This window comes from Phacochoerus africanus, chromosome 5, assembly GCF_016906955.1.
Source record: "Phacochoerus africanus isolate WHEZ1 chromosome 5, ROS_Pafr_v1, whole genome shotgun sequence".
In the NCBI taxonomy this organism is placed as follows: domain Eukaryota; kingdom Metazoa; phylum Chordata; class Mammalia; order Artiodactyla; family Suidae; genus Phacochoerus; species Phacochoerus africanus.
In genome coordinates this window covers 131,323,249-131,342,395 of record NC_062548.1, presented here as the reverse complement: position 1 = coordinate 131,342,395, position 19,147 = coordinate 131,323,249, and the positions used below count along the sequence as shown (strand labels likewise).

At 45.4% G+C, this 19,147-nt stretch overlaps 1 protein-coding gene across 1 annotated transcript in view; it reads right to left on the bottom strand.

The window, feature by feature from the left end:
- Positions 1-11,652: 11,652 nt before the first annotated feature.
- YWHAQ (tyrosine 3-monooxygenase/tryptophan 5-monooxygenase activation protein theta) overlaps positions 11,653-19,147 on the bottom strand; it is a 33,036-nt gene continuing 25,541 nt past the window's right edge. The window contains exons 3-6 of the mRNA XM_047782670.1: positions 17,489-17,612; positions 13,971-14,134; positions 13,135-13,230; positions 11,653-12,706 (exon numbers count right to left, since the gene is read on the bottom strand). Of these exons, the coding sequence (XP_047638626.1) occupies positions 12,647-12,706; positions 13,135-13,230; positions 13,971-14,134; positions 17,489-17,612 (444 nt within the window). The 3' untranslated portion in view covers positions 11,653-12,646. The remainder of the gene's footprint in view (positions 12,707-13,134; positions 13,231-13,970; positions 14,135-17,488; positions 17,613-19,147) is intronic.

The following is a 19,147-nucleotide window of genomic DNA, read 5'->3' as shown; positions in this document are numbered from 1 at the left end:
CACACATCAGGGGCTTCCTGATTTTTCCCAAAGTCCCACAGCACGTTTATAGCAGGAATGATATCCAATACCAGGATACGTCTGCAGTCCACGGCTCTGTTGCCTAAACCACAGTAACTCCTTAGAAAATTCCTATAAAGGGGCCCTGGCTGAGAGGGGCTGGTTTTCGACTGCCACCTGACAGGTGAGTATGGCACGAGTGTAGTGACAGGGTCATCCACCCGGCACAGTATCCACACAAAGAACAGCTGGAAGGCCCATCATTCACCGGTTGTCACCTCCAATGCTGCCACAACAGGGCACACAGGTTGAGCCCTTAATGCAAAGTTCCCATGCGTGAGACATCTATTTGGGGAGCCTGGGAGGATACAGGGCTCTCCTTACAGTTAAGGGCTCTTAGCTCCTGGAGGAGAAGAGCACCCCTGAGGGTTTTGAGAAAGACAAGGAGGGAGTTCCCGCTGTGGCTCAGTGGTTAATGAATCCGACTAGGAACCATGAGGTTGCGGGTTTGGTCCCTGCCCTTGCTCAGTGGGTTAATGATCCGGCGTTGCCGTGAGCTGTGGTGTAGGTTGCAGACGCGGCTCGGATCCCGCGTTGCTGTGGCTCTGGCGTAGGCCGGTGGCTACAGCTCCGATTCAACCCCTAACCTGGGAACCTCCATATGCCGAGGGAGCAGCCCAAGAAATGGCAAACAGACAAAAACAAAAACAAAATGAGGACACATCCGACAGAACCTCCCTGGCTTTGCAACAAGGCAACGCCCCCACCCTACAAAAGAGGAGGATGCTTTACATTAAGAGACCTAAGTGATCCTGCAAAAATGGCAAATGGCAACGTGGGGAACTTTTTGGAATCCAGATTCCGACAAATCACTAAAATGTTTTTTTTTTTTTTGCCACTTCTCGGGCCGCTCCCACGGCATGTAGAAGTTCCCAGGCTAGGGGTCCAATCGGAGCTGTAGCCACTGGCCTATACCACAGCCATAGCAACGCAGGATCTGAGCCACGTCTGTGACCTACACCACAGCTCACGGCAACGCCGGATCCTTAACTCACTGAGCAAGGCCCGGGATCAAATCCACAACCTCATGGTTCCTAGTCGGATTCGCTAACCACTGAGCCATGACGGGAGCTCCTAAAAATATTTTTTGAGACAACTGGGGAAATACAAATATGAGCTGAATAATAAATGATGCCAAAGACAGGATGTAATTTTGTTAGGTGTGATGATTATGGTGAAAAGAAATGCCATATACCTTGAGATGGTCACTGAATTTTGTGTAGTGAAAGGACATATATCATTTGCTTTAAACTACTTAGAGAAGTAAATGATTTCATAATGAAGAATGAAAGCAGGGGAGTTCCCGCTGTGGCTCAGCAGAAACCAATCTGACCAGCATCCATGAGGACGCAGGTTCCATCCCTGGCCACCATCACTGGGTTAAGGATCCAGCATTGCCGTGAGCTGTGGTGTAGGTTGCAGATGTGGCTCAGATCCCACATTGCTGTGGCTGTGGGGTAGGCCGGCAGCTGCAGCTCTGATTTGACCCCTAGCCTGGGGACCTCCATATGCTGCAGGTGCGGCCCTAAAAAGGCAAAAAAAAAAAAAAACCCACAAAAAAAACAAAAAGCAAAACAAAAAGAAGGGATACAGCAGCATAAAACAAGGTACACCTGGGAGATGTCTACCCAGTTCCTATTGCTAGGATGGGGCCCTTGTCGATTTTGTTTACGTGGCATAATGCCTTGCATGTCACCATCAAGTATTTATGGCATGCAGGACCAGGATGCATCAATTATCTCACCTGCACCTCTAAAAATCCTCTGAAGCGTTATCCTTATTTATGTACTTATGTTGGGCCCACCCGAGGTTCTGGGCCAGGGACTAAACCTGAGCTGCTGAGTGACAAGGCCGGATCCTTAATCCGCTGATCCCCTAAGGAAATCCATCCCTGTTTTGTTGATTTTGACACATTATCCTCGAGGTAATCCAGCTACGATGTAAATGCTGGAGGCGAGGTTGACATCCAGTCATTTGACTTGACTTTCCCTACAAGCACTTATAGGAAATTGGTGTAACCTCAGGAGCGCCCCCTATCGGCAGGTGGTACCAAAAAATCCTCGTGAACGTGGGCTGTTTGGATTGTCCTACTTTTCCCCATTTGTCCTGGCTGCTGTGGATGCTTCACCTTTTCCTAAATGTGGACACACCGCACAAAATTCCTTCACTGATGGAATTTATTGAGCTGCTGTACCTGAAAGGCAGTGTGTGGGTGCATGTTTGGTGCTTCATGTGTGCATTACCGACCTCTCCCCAGACCACAGACTTGAGATGGGCCAGCCCTTTTATGTCTTCAAGGCTTTTCTTGCCAAACACAGGATTGGAAATATGCTAGGTCAGCAACAAAGACGCAACTCACTTCTACCTTTTTCAATATTTGGTCTAGTAGAAATTGAAGCAAAATTTGCAGACCTAACCTCAGGAGATCTGTCACACTGAAAGAAACTCTTGTGGTTTGGCCTGAAATAGCTTGCTTTCTTCCTTCTTCTTTTGTCTTTTTAGGCATAAGGAAGTTCCTTTTCCGTCCCTCGGCATAAGGAAGTTCCCAGGCTAGGAGTGGACTTGGAGCTGTAGCCACGGACCTACACCACAGCTCACAGCAACGCCGGATCCTTAACCCACTGGGTGGGACCAGGGATCAAACCCAAGTCCTCATAGATACTAGTCGGTTTCTTAACCAGCTGAGCCACAATGGGAACTCCCTGAAATAGCTTTCTGAGCCAGTGCTACAGCCCTGCAGACTTAAAAGCAAATGGGGCATTCCCATTGTGGCTCAGCCAATTAAGAAGCCAAGTAGTATCTACGAGGATGTGAGTTTGATCCCTGGCCTTGCTCAGTAGGGTTAGGGATCCTTCATTGCCGCAAGTGGCAGAGGTCGCAGATGTGGCTCAGACCCTGCATTGCTACGGCAGAGGTGTAGGCTGACAGCTGCAGCTCCAATTCGACCCCTAGCCTGGGAACTTCCATATGCCACAGGTGCAGCCCTAAAAGAAAAGGCAAAAAAAGAAATGTGTCAACACCACACCACATGTCTATGTATTAGTTTTCTCTATTTTACCTATGAGGAAACTCACTTATATTTCACTCATATTTAATTTTTGCCTTTAATCAACAATTTCGAAACCAGAGGGATTGACGAATAAGAATGAAAGTAACTTAAATGCTCTGTCTTGCAAGGGGAGTACTGGGCCTCTCGGTTGACTCCGGTGACCCATAGGGCCACTAGTCAGCTCCCATGGTGCCCTGGCAAGCTCTGGGCCTCCCGGCCACTGCTGATACATCCTGGCTTGCTGCCTCAAGCGTTAGGCCCATCTCCTAACATCCCCCTCCCATGAACGCCCAACACAGACCTCTAAGCTCCTATCTACCAGCCAGATGGCTCCTTCTTACCCAAGACCTTAAGATCGGTGGTAACTCATCCACTCGACCTCTTCTCCAGTCATGAGGTCTGCTGACTCAGGATTAGAGGGTAACTGCAGGTTGTTCTTACCTTAACACAAATCCATTATCATAGGCAGAGACTGAGAGGCAGAGTCACCCAGGGCCCCCTGTGCTCTTCTGCAGGTTCGGCCCCATCGATTTCAGTTGCGGAAGAGGAAGGGCCTCTTATTCATTCGCTGCAGGTGGGCACAGATCGCAACAGTGAGCTGCTAGATTCAGAATCCTTTTGTCTTTTTTACGGCAGCCCCTGTGGCACATGGAAGTTCCCAGGCTAGGGCTTGAATCGGAGCTGCAGCTGCCAGCCTACACCACAGCCACAGCATTGCCAGATCGGAGCCGTACATGTGACCACACACAGCTTGTGGCCATGCAGGATCCTGAATGCACTGAGAAAGGCCAGGAATTGAACCCACATCCTCATGGGAGACTATGCCAGATTCTTAACCTGCTGAGCCACAATGGGGATCTTTTTTGTTTGTTTGTTTGTTTTCCTCATTTGGCTGTGCTCATGGCACATGGAAGTTCCTGGGCCTGGGATTGATCCGGCTTCAGAGGTGTGACAAGGCAGGGTCCTTAAGCTGCTGAGCCACTAGGGAGCTCCAAGATACAGAATCCTTTGATTGATTTTTACTCTCCTGCTGTGAAAACCACCCATCTTTACTGGTCTTAGATGCTCACACCTCTTTAAAGCAGTGGTTTTCTAAGTACCAAGTCCTGCCCCTCAGCATCACCTGGGAACTTGTTAGGAATACTCTTTATACCTATGGCCCTACCGCAGCCCTACTGCATCAAAAACTTATAAACCCTCCAGGCGAGCACGATGCATGCTAGAGCTTGAGAATTACGGCCTTGTGGCACCCTCAATCACTTAGCAGAGTTACTCCTTGGAAAGTCAAGCTGCCTGTCCTCTGGCCCTTTTCTTCTTATTTCAACAAAATGACCTTTCCCCACTCGGCGCCATTGGAGGATGCGAATTAGAAGCAAGACCACCGTGTCATCGTTTCCTTTTTTTTCACGTTGCATTCCCAAGTCACACTGTCATTTTCTTCTTGTGTCCATGTCCTTGAAAATCTAGGGCAATAGGTCTCCTCCAAGTGGGGTCGGTTCTCTTTTCCATGAGACTGGCTTCCCTTTATTCGACCTTTCTGATTCCGAAATTAGGCTGCGGGTGCCGCATAATCACTTAGGCCTGGAAATACTCTCACACGGTGGCTCACAGGCAAGGCAGGTGTCTACCTTTCATAGGTAAGGAAAGGGAGGCTGAGAGATGAGGCCCACAATTCAAAAGGAGCCAAGGTGCAGGTTCTCGGAACCAGTACAGTCCTGGGCTCACATCAGGTACTCAACATATTTAGCAAGTGAGTGAGTGACTGAGTGGGAGGGAGCTGGATCTCTTTCCACTAGGGCATGTCGCCCACGTTTCGCCCTTGTGCCACTAGACAAGCATCTTGCCCTGTTTGTGTTCTAGCGCCAAAGTAGGGGTGTTACCACGAGTCTCAGAACATAATGGTTTTCAGAAACCTTTCCAGTGACCCCTCCGAGGTTCTAAGTTCCAGAATAGCTCAGAGAACATACCTGTGAAGGAGAGGGCTGCAATGCAGGGCCTCGCCTGAAGACCCCTGGGGCTAGGATGGAAAGAGTGCTCCTTCCAGGCCGGTAGAAAAAGCCTGGCAACAGCAGCAGAACGCGAGGAACAAGCAGCTGTCTCCCAGGGGCCCTAGTTATTCAAACCAGATGGTGCAGAGTGGGGTTCATAAGAGGAGCGGCAGGGATTTTCTCAGTAAATGACAACTTCTATTACACACACACACACACACACACACACACACCCTCAGTAATGAGGTTAACCTGAGCCTCATTCAGTGGGTTTAGCCCCCCTACATTTCCGTAGTGAAAAGAAAACCAGGCTGCATTCTAAGTTAATTTTTTTTTTTTTGGTCTTTTTTGCCATTTCTTGGGCCGCTCTCGCAGCATATGGAGGTTCCCAGGTTAGGGGTCCAATTGGAGCTGAAGCCGCCGGCCTACACCACAGCCACAGCAACTTGGGATCCAAGCCGCGTCTGCGACCTACACCACAGCTCATGGCAACACCGAATCCTTAACCCACTGAGCGAGGCCAGGGATCGAACCTGCAACCTCATGGTTCCTAGTTAACCACTGATTCCTTAACCACTGAGCCACAATGGGAACTCCTCTAAGTTAAATTTTAATTGGCCTTAAACAAAATGCTTCTCGTCTTCAATAATGACATCTGCTGTCGCAGACAGAAAAAAATGATTTTTGTATACATAGGCAAACTTCTATTAATACCCCCTCCAGGGCATTTCTCCATAGCCTAGGGGACAGTGGGAGCCTAACCTCAGGAGCACAGCTCACGACTGAGGGCAAAGCCCAAGCCCAAGTGAGCGAGAATGCAGCAGCTGGCCACAGCCCAGTGTCTCAAATAAACGAGTTCATAATTCCATTTGTCTAAAGTAGCAAGGACACGCCTAAGTCTTTTGTTCAAATTGCAGTAATTAAACAACTCTTTGGATAAACACTTGGGTAAGAACCTCAAATACTCCTCAAAGCTGTATTTCAGGCCAAATCGAATAATTTAGGAGCCGAGGCCTATTGTCCTGGCTTTTACCTGGGACTCAACCCAGCTTCAAACCCGCTTAGTAACCGATAGCCCACGAAAGCCTTCGTAAGCCACTTGTCTGGTTGAGGAAATCCTAACTCCGCCATGCTCCTGGGGTTTAAGTGCTTCAGCGATGGTTTTAGGCCAAGGCTGTGACTGCAGAAACTGTGTCTGAGGACAAAGAAAAGATAAAAGAATTAATCCTTACATAATCCTTCAAGCCGCGTGGAATAAAAGCATCATTCTCAGGAGAGGGAATCTCCTTATTTTTTTTCCTGAAGGCCCTTACGGGACCCCGTGCTCAGCACATTCTGCCGTAGAAAGTGCGGCCATTATCACACTGCCGCCGTGCTGCAAGTGGAGGGCCCAAGAGTGTCACCATTTCAAGAACTCTGGTGCCATTTGCAGCCGTAAAATCAGGGACAACTTGCAGTCCTAGGACATAAGTTGCAAAGAAATCTTTAAGACATCACAACCGGAGTTCCCGTCGTGGCACAGTGGTTAGCGAATCTGACTAGGAAACATGAGGTTTGCGGGTTCGATCCCTGCCCTTGCTCGGTGGGTCAAGGTTCCGGCGTTGCCGTGAGCTGTGGTGTAGGTTGCAGACGCAGCTGGGATCCTGCGTTGCTGTGGCTCTGGCATAGGCCGGCGGCTACAGCTCTGATTCGACCCCTAGCCCAGGAACCTCCATATGGCGCAGGAGCAGCCCAAGAAGTGGCAAAAAGACAAAAAGACAAAAAAAAAAAAAGACATCACAACCCACTGTTCACATAAACTGAAAATAATTTCACCATCACCCTTATTAACATTCCATAGGAGTTCCATTGCGGCTCAGCGGGTTAAGAACCTGATACCCATGAGGATGCAGGTTTGATCCCTGGCCTTGCTCAGTGGGTTGAAGAATCCGCCACTGCCGTGAGCTGTGGTGTCGATGGTGAATGTGGCTTGGATCCCGTGTTGCTGGGGCTCTGGCGTCGGCCAGCAGCTCCAGCTCCGATTCCACCCCTAGCCTGGGAACTTCCAGATGCTACAGGTGTGGCCCTAAAAAAAGACAAGCCCTACCTTTCTATTTTTCTATTTTAAAAAGCGGGGGGCGGCTGACTCCCATTATCCACTAAGTGGTCCTGATCTAATGTTTAAAAAAGCACTAATCTGTCGGTGCTTTAATCTCTTTCCAAAAAAAAGGGCAACACAGCACAGGAGCCAGAGTACCAACTTTAGGTCACACAGTAGGTATGATTGGAATCCTAATCCCCCTGTTCAGTTATGAGACCCAAGTCCTAGGACATGTCATTAGCTTCTGCGCCGGCTTCCTCCCTCATAGATCAGAAGAAAAATATACCTCAGGAGCTTTATGAGGAGTTCCTGTCGTGGCTCAGCAGTTAACAAACCCGACTAGCATCCGTGAGGACGAAGGTTCAATCCCTGGCCTTGCTCCGTGGGTTAGGGGTTCGGCGTTGCCGTGAGCTGTGGTGTAGGTTACAGACACGGCTCGGATCTGGCGTGGCTGTGGCGTAGGCCGGCAGCTGCAGCTCCGATTCCACCCTTAGCCTGGGAACCTCCAGATGCCGAGGGAGCGGCCCTCAAAAGACAAAAAAACAAAAACAAAACCAAAAAACAAGAGCTTAATGAAACTGAGCTGTTCTTGTGGAGATGCTTAAAAATAGGACCCATAAAGCTGAGTAAGTTAGGCTCTTAACAGGCTGGCCCAAGGTCACTAAATCCACGTGCAGCTACAGGTGGGATACTTGCGCCAGAACGCTGACTGAAGGTCTTACCACTAAATTGAAGCATTTAACATACAATTAACATTGATTATACAAGAGCCTTCAGTGGGAAACACTTGAAGGCCATACGTGAAATGAAGACCCTAAATTTGACAAATGCTTGGTAATTAACACTATTTCTTTACTTTCTGAAAATCTGGGGAGGGCTCACACCTGTAATGAAAACAAAACTTGCAGAAGTATAAATTAAAGACTTCATTTTCCAAATCTGAGTGTCAAGAAGAAATAACTTCAATTAAATTCTTTTCAACTTAGGCAGTGGAGAATTACTGAGAATCCGGAACTATTCTCATCTGGTTTTTCTGGTCTAGTTTCAGGTCAAACATTAGCTGGGACCTTAGGAAAGTCAGCTGATCTTTTTGGACTTGTTTCTATAACCATAGGTGTAGGTCCAACATGTCCTGATATTCCTTCAGCTGCTTTTAAAGCAGCTGCCCTTGGTTTTCTTCAAGGGCAAAATGGACATATTAAGAGTAAGTAGAAGAGTTTTAAAGAAAAAGAAAACAGGGAGTTCCTCTGTGGCTCAGTGAGTTAAGGATCTGGCACTGTCACTGTAGTGGCTCAGGTCGCTGCCGTCGCACAGATTCAGTCCCTGGCCCAGGAACTTCCACATGTACTTGGCATGGCCAAAAAAGCCCCTAAACAAAACAGGAAGCAAATTTGAATAAACACTTCAGATATGATAGGGAAAAAAAAGATAATTCTATTTCTTTTTTTGTCTTTTTGTCTTTGTTGTTGTTGTTGTTGCTATTTCTTGGGCCGCTCCCGCGGCATATGGAGGTTCCCAGGCTAGGGGTCCAATCGGAGCTATAGCCACCGGCCTACGCCAGAGCCACAGCAGCGCGGGATCCGAGCCGCGTCTGCAACCTACACCACAGCTCACGGCAACGCCGGATCGTTAACCCAGTGAGCAAGGGCAGGGACCGAACCCGCAACCTCATGGTTCCTAGTCGGATTCGTTAACCACTGCGCCACGACGGGAACTCCTCTATTTCTTTTTTGACTGTGTCTGTAGCATGTGCAAGTTCCCAGGCCAGGAATCGAACTGGCACCACAGCAGTGACAACACCGGGGCCTTAACCGCTGGGCTATCAGGGAACTCCCATTTATTTGTCATGATAAAACAAGCTGAAACAGCCACAAGCTGGCAACTTGGTATGGCATCTCATTTCGAACGACAGGTCTGTCACTTAAGACATGACCTTAGACAAATAACTTCATTTTTTTCTCTGACCAGGTGTTCTATCAGTCAAGGGGAAGCTTACTCAGCAGGGCAGTCGGAAGGATTAACTACGAATGTGCGTGTCTAGCACACGACCAGGCACCAGGGCGAATTCAATCAATGCAGATTCCCTGTAACTAGAACAGAAGGGCCAGGCCATTTATAGACATGCTCAAGGTGTTTTAATGTTAAACAGAAGACAGTGAAGTCTCCAGCTTTCCTCCTGGGCGTTTATTGCTACTGCTTCCCTTTAAAGCATAAGGTCTGAGGCTTTCGTAAGTGAAACGTGGTCAAGCAGTAAACGGCAAGTCGGCTACAGACTGGATTTCATGACGGTCTGGACTCACGTCTTCCGAAAATGTTTTTGCGGCAGGTGGCTTATATTGATACTTAATTGTGATGGCCTCAAAATTCATAGTAATATATATGATATAAATACACGGTAACTCTCCTCTTACAAAACTGATCAAATATACATTATATAAGAGAAGATGATGGATATACGGCAGTGAAACATACAACATAATTGCCTTAATCAGGATCCCGTGAAAGCCTTCCTAAGCCATAATGATGAGGTTAAGGGTTAGTTTTAATATATATCAGATGGCACCCTTCTATAATCAGTCCAAATAAAATTAGGCTCATAATAAAAACTGTCACGTTTGTGCCTAAAAAAAGCTTGTATTTTTGAATGTTTGGCTCAACTCAAAAAAGTCTCTTTCAATATAAATGACTAGAATTTGATCTCAAATTAGAACTTTCACACACTTTAAATAAACTTCCCACGATTTCGGTAAAGCCTGCTGATACAGACCTGTGTGCAGGCAGCCTACCAATCACACCCAAAAAGCGTGCTCTCCTTTCCCCGTCTCAGATCAAGTGATCGCGGCTGAAGGTAGTACGTGCTGAGGAGAATCCCTAAGGCTTTTACTGAGAAAATCGTGTTAGAACGCAATCCCCCCTGCCAATTAAGTTACTAAAACCTAAATGACATTTTTTTTCTTTTTATGGCCACACCCGTGGCATATGGAAGTTCCTGGGCGGGGGACCAAATCTGACTCAGCTGTGGCAGCAACACTGGTTCCTTAACCCACTGGCTGGGGGTTGAACCCGTGCTGACGCAGCAATCTGAGCAGCTGCAGTTGAGTTCTTAACCCAGGTGCCACAGTGGGAACTCCCTTAAATGCCATTTTAAAGGGAAAATTTCCACTTAAGATGTTCTAAATACAAGGTAGGTTTAAGTTTAAAATTTCTTAATTACCTCAGAACATGACTCTAAGTTAAAAAGCTCAAACCTGGCTTTAAACACTCCCGCCACCTCAAAACTTTACTCACCCCCCCCCCCGGGAAAGGTGTCCTTTGCTACCGAGTTCTTAACAGTTTTTTATAAATATCCTCTAGATCTAGTGTGAGAAGGCCCCCAAATCAGAGTCAAAAGGAGGTATGACAGGCTGCGCCCCTTTTTATTTGCTTTTTAGGGCTGCACCCATGACATATGACAGATTCCAGGCTAGGGGCTGAATCAGAGCTACAGGTGCAGGTCTATACCACAGCCACACCAGATCCTTAACCCACTGAGTGGGGCCAGGGATTGAACCTGTGTCCTCATAGATATTAGTCGGGTTCGTTACCGCTGAGCTGCAATGGCAACTCTGGGCCCCCTTTTAAAGATGCTGAGGCTCTCCTAAAGCAAGGAGCTAATTTGGGACCAATCTGCTCTTTAAGAAGGAAAGCTACTTTCATAACTCGCCCAAGTAGGGTAGTAATTACTTTATTCAGTCCTTAAAACTTTACTGTGAAGACTGATCATTTTTCTAATTCACATGTTCTTCCCATGTTTACTGGTGTAAACAGCAGTCTTGCTGATTTAGGTTTAAAGAAAGAAAGCAGTGTCTTGATGATTTAGGTGTTGCAGGACCAAGGTCCTATTAGTCTCATTAAAATAGATAATTTCTGCAAGCCCCATTAATCCTGTCTTTTCATTTCCCCTTGGAAAACAATTGCAAATGAAACCTTATTCACAGTCACTGTTTAGGAGGAAAAAGAATAATTCTACCCAGCTTAGTTTTTCAGATTTTTTGAATTTAAAAAAACAAAATTATTTGGAACTCGCCAATGGTACAGCCGGAAGTTGACAAAGAGAATTACTGGAAGACTAAACAAGGTACTCCTGAACTCTGACGTTCGGTGGGTCTAACACCTGCCAAAGCATTCGCAGTCACGTAATTTTAACTGAGTTTCTAGTTTTAAAACGTCTACTTTATTCCATGCAACAATTAACGACCATACTATGATTTACATCTGAAGAGATGGTCCACAAAATTGCTCTACGGTAAAACACTAACTCTTACGAAATGTAGTCCAGTTGGACACCTGTCCAGACATCCCTAGCCAGGTGGATCACGATGCAGATAAATGGGTATCACTACTCCGCATCAAAGGAGGTATCAACAGACTTCAGAAAGTAGTAAATTCGCCTGTTCCTTAAAATGAGGATGCAACCGTGACAAAGCCATAGTAAATGGTTTATAAAATGTAATTTTATTTTATGTTACTCTGCTGTTACATAGGGCATAACATTTTCACAAGGCTTTTTTTGGGACTACAGTCAATGATTAGCAACATACAATAGTGGTCCAACTCTCTAAATAACAATCACTAGACAAACTGGACACCCTCTCCCATGTGCACAAACCTGCATGGAAAAGTACTAAAGTTTTAGACTTGACATGTGGACTTCACTTTCCCTCTCTAGTGTATTAAGAAATGACATGCACTTTAATTCGCCAAAAGCAATGCTTGTACTCTGGCAGCAACATGCTACTTCTATGACATAGTAAAGTGAATACCAGAACTACAAAGGCAGGAGGTGTACGTGAATTTTTATTGGGAAGGAAGGTTGTCAACTTAAACAGCAGCAAATGAAGAGTGAATAAGGAAACTCCCTGTTGTCACAGATACACAAAACCTCCATCATATACCATACAGGAGGCATTTTAATTTGCCACCCCCCAGCCCCCAAATGTCAAACGCTTTTCCATTCAATCTAATACTTCTGGATTCCTACCAAAAAGGAATACATGAAGAGCCTGGGAGAGGAAGAGTAAGGGCGGGAATGTAGAAATTAACAAGTTATGTAGAACATCCTTTAAATGGGAATTAACTACATTTTCATATCTTCACAGTAATACAAAACACAGTCCCTCGCAGAGCTGGTTCAGATTACTTAAATACCAGATACATTTTAGTCCTCTACATAAGTGTTGGGCAGGTACTTATGTTTATACGAAATGAAGCTATTAATACTTTTCTACAGCAGTAACTGCACACCAGGAAGGCCAAGACAAATACAAATCGAGGGATGGAGTTTTCCCAAAGCCGCAGTGTGAAAAGACTATCCACAGTTGATTCCATACACAGGACTGGGGCTCTCTGCTAGAGGGAAGCCAGACGGCGGAGGAATGGAGGCGAGTACAAAGGCTTCTTGAGGGAAGGAGGACACCGCCCTGGATGCGCTTAGTTTTCTGCCCCTTCTGCTGCATCACATTCTTCTCCTGCACTGTCTGATGTCCACAACTAGGAAAAAAACCCGTATTCAGTTACTGTTGCTAGACTAGATGATTCTTCCCAGTCTGATGATTACATCAAAACGTAATTCTGAGGTCAGTAACTTATTCACGCAAGAGAGATTATGCCCTGATACCATCAACTCCTCCCGAAGAGTCTCCTCAGACCTTGCACTGTGCACTGACAAGGAAGGAAGAAGGAAGAAGCCTGTGAGGTTGAATCTGACTTCCTAGCAGTTATGAGATCATGGTTTTTCAAAAAAAAAAAGGAGTGAAACAGAACAGAAATGAGACTTTTTTTTTTTTAATTTAATATATTCATTTCCTAAGAGCAAGTGCCGCTTTGATATAACTGCCCCAAAAGATACGGAGCCTGAATAAAACAGCAACAGTTCTGTTCCTGAAAAGGAAATAAAATTGGAAGAAGGAAAAACTCACTGTGAGGTTGTCTCTAAGCAACTGCATGATGAGGGTGCTGTCTTTGTATGAGTCTTCGTTCAGTGTGTCGAGCTCTGCAATGGCCTCATCAAATGCCTGACAAACAGTCACACCCACGGTAAATAACTATTATCATGACCCAAACTGGTTACCATCACACCTCATTTTCATCAATTAGACGAACATTCACTTTATGTTCCATTATCCATTAAAAACAAAACTCAATGAAATCATTTCCTCAGATTCTCAGCCTAAGAACTTTTTTTTTTTGGGTCTTTTTTGCCATGTCTTGGGCCGCTCCCGCGGCATATGGAGGTTCCCAGGCTAGGGGCTGAATCGGAGCTGTAGCCGCCAGCCTACGCCAGAGACACAGCAACGCGGGATCCGAGCCGCGTCTGCAACCTACACCACAGCTCACGGCAACGCCGGATCGTTAACCCACTGAGCAAGGGCAGAGACCGAACCCCCAACCTCATGGTTCCTAGTCGGATTCGTTAACCACTGTGCCATGACGGGAACTCCTCAGCCTAAGAACTTTTGAGTATGACTTGAAACTTATAAAAACCCGGCAGGCATTATCTTCCAGTCCTTTCCATTTCTTTCACACTCTTCCGAATACTCTAACCTACATGCCCTTTAGATCTTATTACTCTAAACCAGAGCCGGGAGAGTAAGGGCCTGCGAAGCGCGGGGGCGGGGGCGGGGGCGGGGGCGGGGGGGGGGGGGCATGATGCTAAGAAAAGGAAGGGTTATCCAAATAAATGCAGTAGAAACAACTGGAAAGCAACAAGCTGCTCTCCAATCACCTAGAGGCCGTTTCCGCGTGCAGAGCTTACCGTTTTGGCCAGTGTGCAGGCAAGTTCTGGATTATTGAGGATCTCATAGTAAAATACAGAGAAGTTAAGAGCCAGCCCCAGGCGGATGGGGTGTGTGGGTTGCATCTCTTTCTTGCTTATATCAAAAGCCTCTTGGTAAGCTCCCTGGGAATTATCTATCGTTTCTGTGAAGGAAAAAACAAAATAAAAAACATGATACTGAAAATACCCACCCGGTATTCAGCAATACCTTTAACATAGGCTGCTAGCTCAGTAGAACCAGGTTTTTCTCTGTAGCCTTCTTTTATTTATTTTTTGGCTTTTTAGGGCTGCACCTGCAGCATATGGAAGTGCCCAGGTGAGGGGCTGAATTGGCCTACGTCACAGCCACAGCAACGTAGGATCAGAGGCACCTCTGCGACCTACACAACTCACAGCAAGGCCAGATCCTTAACCCACTGAGCCAGGCCAGGGACTGAATCTGAAACCTCATGGTTACTAGTCAGATTCGTTTCTGCTGCACCACAATGGGAACTCCTCTGCAGTCTTCTTTTAAAACCATAGCGGCAAAGCCAAAAACATTACTTTGTACCAGGTTTTTAAAAAACTAGTTTATAACGTTGCTTGCTTATAATCAGCTTAAAAAAAAAACCTCATGTAATAATACAACAGATTTTTCCATTTCTGGGACTAAAACAAGTTTCTTCCACGTCTTTTGATTAAAAATAATTTGGTATACATACATCAATAATAACTCAATAAAGTTCAGAAAAAAGCTAGCTATAATGTTCCATCCTGAAATAATGGAAACATTTTACAAAGATCACCACCAAAACCTCTATTTTTGTGATTTACCTGTAGAAACACCACCTACCCTTGGTATCAAGGTGTATTGTGTGAAAGGCAATATAAAAGCACCCAGAGATAGATCCAAATCTGCTCTGACCAGAGTTTAATTACTGGCCTAATGTTACCTTCCTGAAAAAAACGTCCAGGAAGCACTACCCACACTAATCTGATTAAGCCATGTTTTGAAAAGGGCAGGTGTTCTGAATGAGGCCTTTGGGCCCATTACAGCTTGAAAAAAGACGGACCTAACAGAAATTAAGCTGTTCCTTCACAGCGAGCACGTGTGCATTTTCCTTGCTCTGAAATGGCGCATTTACTGAGGTAATCACAGCGGGCACAGCCCTCGCCTACTAAGGAGCTCTTGCTCTCTGGCACAGAAGGAAGCGCTACAATGAGTACGAATAGCATCTCAGCTTGTAGGTAGTAAAAAATACCAGACTACCAGAGTATTCTACGCACAGGACTAGAAGACGCCGAGTCAGAAATGGTTAGATCAGATGAACGCGTGGCTATGGCTCAACCTCTCGATCCCTTCGGCTGGCTGACATTTAAGCGTTTAGTTCTGTGCAAATACTAATCACGTCCAGGTCTGCTTATCTTTATAGCAACAGAAATTATACATGAGTAACAAGAGTACACAGACTGTGTTACAGCGAGGCACAAGAGCTTTCCCTTATGTGCTCAAATACACTGCTTTTGGGGTGGTAGAACTGTCTCACTTTTAGTTAGCATCTCTCTATGGAGCAGAGAGGAGAGGAGGCCGTAATGTGTGTGGGTATATGCCCTTTTGGGATGGGGCAAAATGAAGAAAATAATGAACCTCTGGGGAAAAAATGAGTTAAGTGGAACTTCTATAGCTTGATGAACACACACAGAATTTAACAGGATGGCATGCCCAGCTGTCATTACTCCAGGAGACTGAGTTCACTGCTAATAAATTTACCTTGACCTTTTTATAATCAAGTTAGGTAACTTGGTCATTCTTTGCCCCGTATCTATGTTTTCTATGATAAGTTATATACCAATACTACTACTCTCATCTTACCTCTCTTCTTCAGAAATCTGGTGATCTATAATAAGCAGTCAGTGTTATGATCCTTCAAGATGGGTAGTAGTTAATGAATTAGTATGTCAAGCAGAAAAAGTACAACATCCTATTGCTCTAGCCTACATGTAACTTCCAGTTACCTTCAGTTTCCAGATATAAGATGCTAAAGACCACGTGACATCCAAAGCAAATGCAAAGAACTCTGGGGCTAAAAATATGATGAACCAAATTTTAAAGGCTAAAGAGTAATAAGCCTGGGGTGTTCCCTACTGGGACACAGCAACAGCCATTTATTTACATGTTATCTATACTCGCCTTTCCACGACGAAAGCAGAGCTGAGTGGCTGTTGAAAGAGACTACATGGCCTATGAACCCTGAAATATGCACCATCTGGCTCTTGATAGAAAATGTCTGTCACCCTGGGAGCGAGCTCGAGAAACAGGATATTCTCAGTATCAAGAAGGCCCCCTGTCCCCTCCCCCAGTTTCGACACCCTTCCCAAGCCCTTTCCTGATTTCTAACGCCACAGACTAACTGGGCCTGTACGTGTGCCACGGCAGTGACAACGCCAGATCGCAGCCTGCCAACTGAGCCATCAGGGAACTCCTTATTCAACACCGGATTGCTGAGATCTGTCCACATGGCTATAGGCAGTGGAAACGCCTCTTCACTTCTGTTCGGTACACCTACAATGTGTTCCTGAAGCAAAATTATGACACAGGCAGATGTGCTTTGATCCCCACCTCATTTCTCCTTTGGTCACATGTGGGCTTTTTTCACTTCCCCTCCCAGATACTCTCCATTTTGCTTCCCTCCACCCATCAACCCCTCATTCCTCTCCTACATCAGGAAATGTACCTCCAAGCACAGCTAAGGGTTAATGCACCAGAAGGTTGTAAAGCTTCGAAGCCTCTGTCAAGCCTGAGTACAAAAAAGGGGCAAATTTACTTGTGGATAGGCAGGCATCACTGTGCCAGGGGACGGATGCCAGGATCCTCAAAACAGGACCCGACCACTATCTGTCCATCCATCCTATTGGTGATACCCATGTGAATTGTTTCGAGGTTTGTGTTCTTACAAATAACACTGCTATGAATATTTTTGTACGTGTGTTTTGTTTAATATTTGTACATATTTCTTTTGGGAATTTATGAAGGAGTGGGGTCTCCTGATGATGCCTCTGGAGTTGCCATCATAATGCATGCATTTGTGGATCTGTGATAGACATTTGCTTTTTTTTTTTTTTCTCCTTTTCAGGGCCACACTTGTGGCATATGGAAGTTCCCAGGCTAGGAGCTGAATTGGAGCTACAGCTGCCGGCCTACACCACAGTCACAGCAATGCCAGATTCTTAATCCACTGAGTGAGGCCAGGGATCAAACATGTATCCTCATGGATCCTAGTCAGGTTCGTTAACTGCTGAGCAACGAAGGGAATGCCCAATACTTGCACTTTTTTTTAATAATATTTAATAAACTTTATCAGGTTATAATCAGAGAGTTTATGAGTTTAATTTTTCAAAAAGGGTGCATAATGTAAACTCATGACTGTTTTCATTTTTGAGGATGTAAGGTAACAGTATGAATTTATCCCCCTCTCCTTTTACTTCTTAGCTGTACCCATAAAAGCAAGTGCACTTACGTTTCCGATCATCACCGCAAGCAACCTCAGCAAGGTACCGGAAGTAATCTCCCTTCATTTTCAGGTAGAAGACCTTACTCTCTGGATTAGTTGCATTGGCTATTAAATACTTATCCAACAATTCCTGAAAGAAATAAGTTAAAACATTAGGCACTAATAAAAGTAACTACCAGTCACTCCACACCGTGCCACCCTGGACTGAAAGCATGGGCTAGAGAGCAGGGGCCAGGTGGCTGCCATTAGTTGAATGGCTTGGCTCATAGTGAGTGATAATTTCTAACGGTAAAGCTAGATGACATCAACAAATCATAATTAGAAAGAGCCTGTCAGTTCGTTCATCCATTCATTCAAAGAGGCACTTGCTAGGTGCCAGGCACTGCATGTGACCAGAGGGGAAATAAAGAGAAGGTTCCTGCCCTCAAAGAGCTCACAGTCTAGTAAGGAAAAAGGTAAGTACACTATGACCAGTACACAAGGCATAAAAGACACATGAACAGGGGGCCAAGGAAGCACAGGGGACGACTATCTGGCTCTGCTGGAGGGGCCACTGCTAGGACAAGCTTCCCCGGGGAAGGGATGTGTCGAGAAGTAACAGAAGGAACACAGCAGTGAGAAAACAAGCATGTGCAATCACTTCAGGGAGGGAAACAAAATGTTTAAGCCATCAAGTTTGAACAGTATAAGCAGAACAAGGAAGTCGTCACGGCCCAGGGCGGGGCTGCTCAGCATCCTCTGCCAACCAGTGCCCATCCAGAACCAGGGCGAGTGAGGGGATCCGAGTAAGTGATCTACAAACTTAGCGGGCAATCTGACAGTTACGGCTACTGAATGGAATTATTTTTATTTTTAAAATCATTTTTGAAAACTGGGTGAGTATTTAAGTATATCTTTTATTTCCCATTTCATACAAAGAAAACTTCGGCTTGATCCGATGAGCCAGCACTTCCCAAACTGAGCTATTTGTACAAGGTGTGCCTGAGAGTGTTAAAAAGTCACAAAAGACAAATATGAGAGGTACTTTCTTGGACTATCAATTTTACTTGATGCTAAGTAATTTAAAAATCTTTCTGTAACAAAAAATATAGAGTAGAATGAAGTTCTCAAAGAAATTTTAAGGTATTAAAACCTATACCTCATAGGTTTGTTTTGGGAGTAAAATCAATAAATAGATACTGGAGAAATAAAAGGTGATTTAGAAGATGTACTTTGAGGGAGTTCCCGTCGTGGCGCAGTGGTTAACGAATCCGACTAGGAACCATGTTTCGGGTTGGATTCCTGGCCTCACTCAGTGGGTTAAGGATCTGGCGTTGCCATGAGCTGTGGTGTAGGTCGCAGAGGCGGCTCGGATCCTGCACTGCTGTGGCTGTGGTGTAGGCCAGTGGCTACAGCTCCAATTCGACCCCTAGCCTGGGAACCTCCATATGCCGCGGGAGCGGCCCAAGAAATGGCAAAAAGACAAAGAAAAAAAAAAGAAAAAAAGATATAGTTTGAACTCAAGAACTTGTTGTTTATCTGAATAAAGAGCCTAAACAATTTGGAATGATTATATGCATGTTATTTTAAAGGAAATAAACAGAAAAACATTTTAAATCTTTAAATTTACTGAAAAACATGTTTAGGTTAAAAAAAATTTTGTGAGGGTCTGAAATTCAGGGTAAG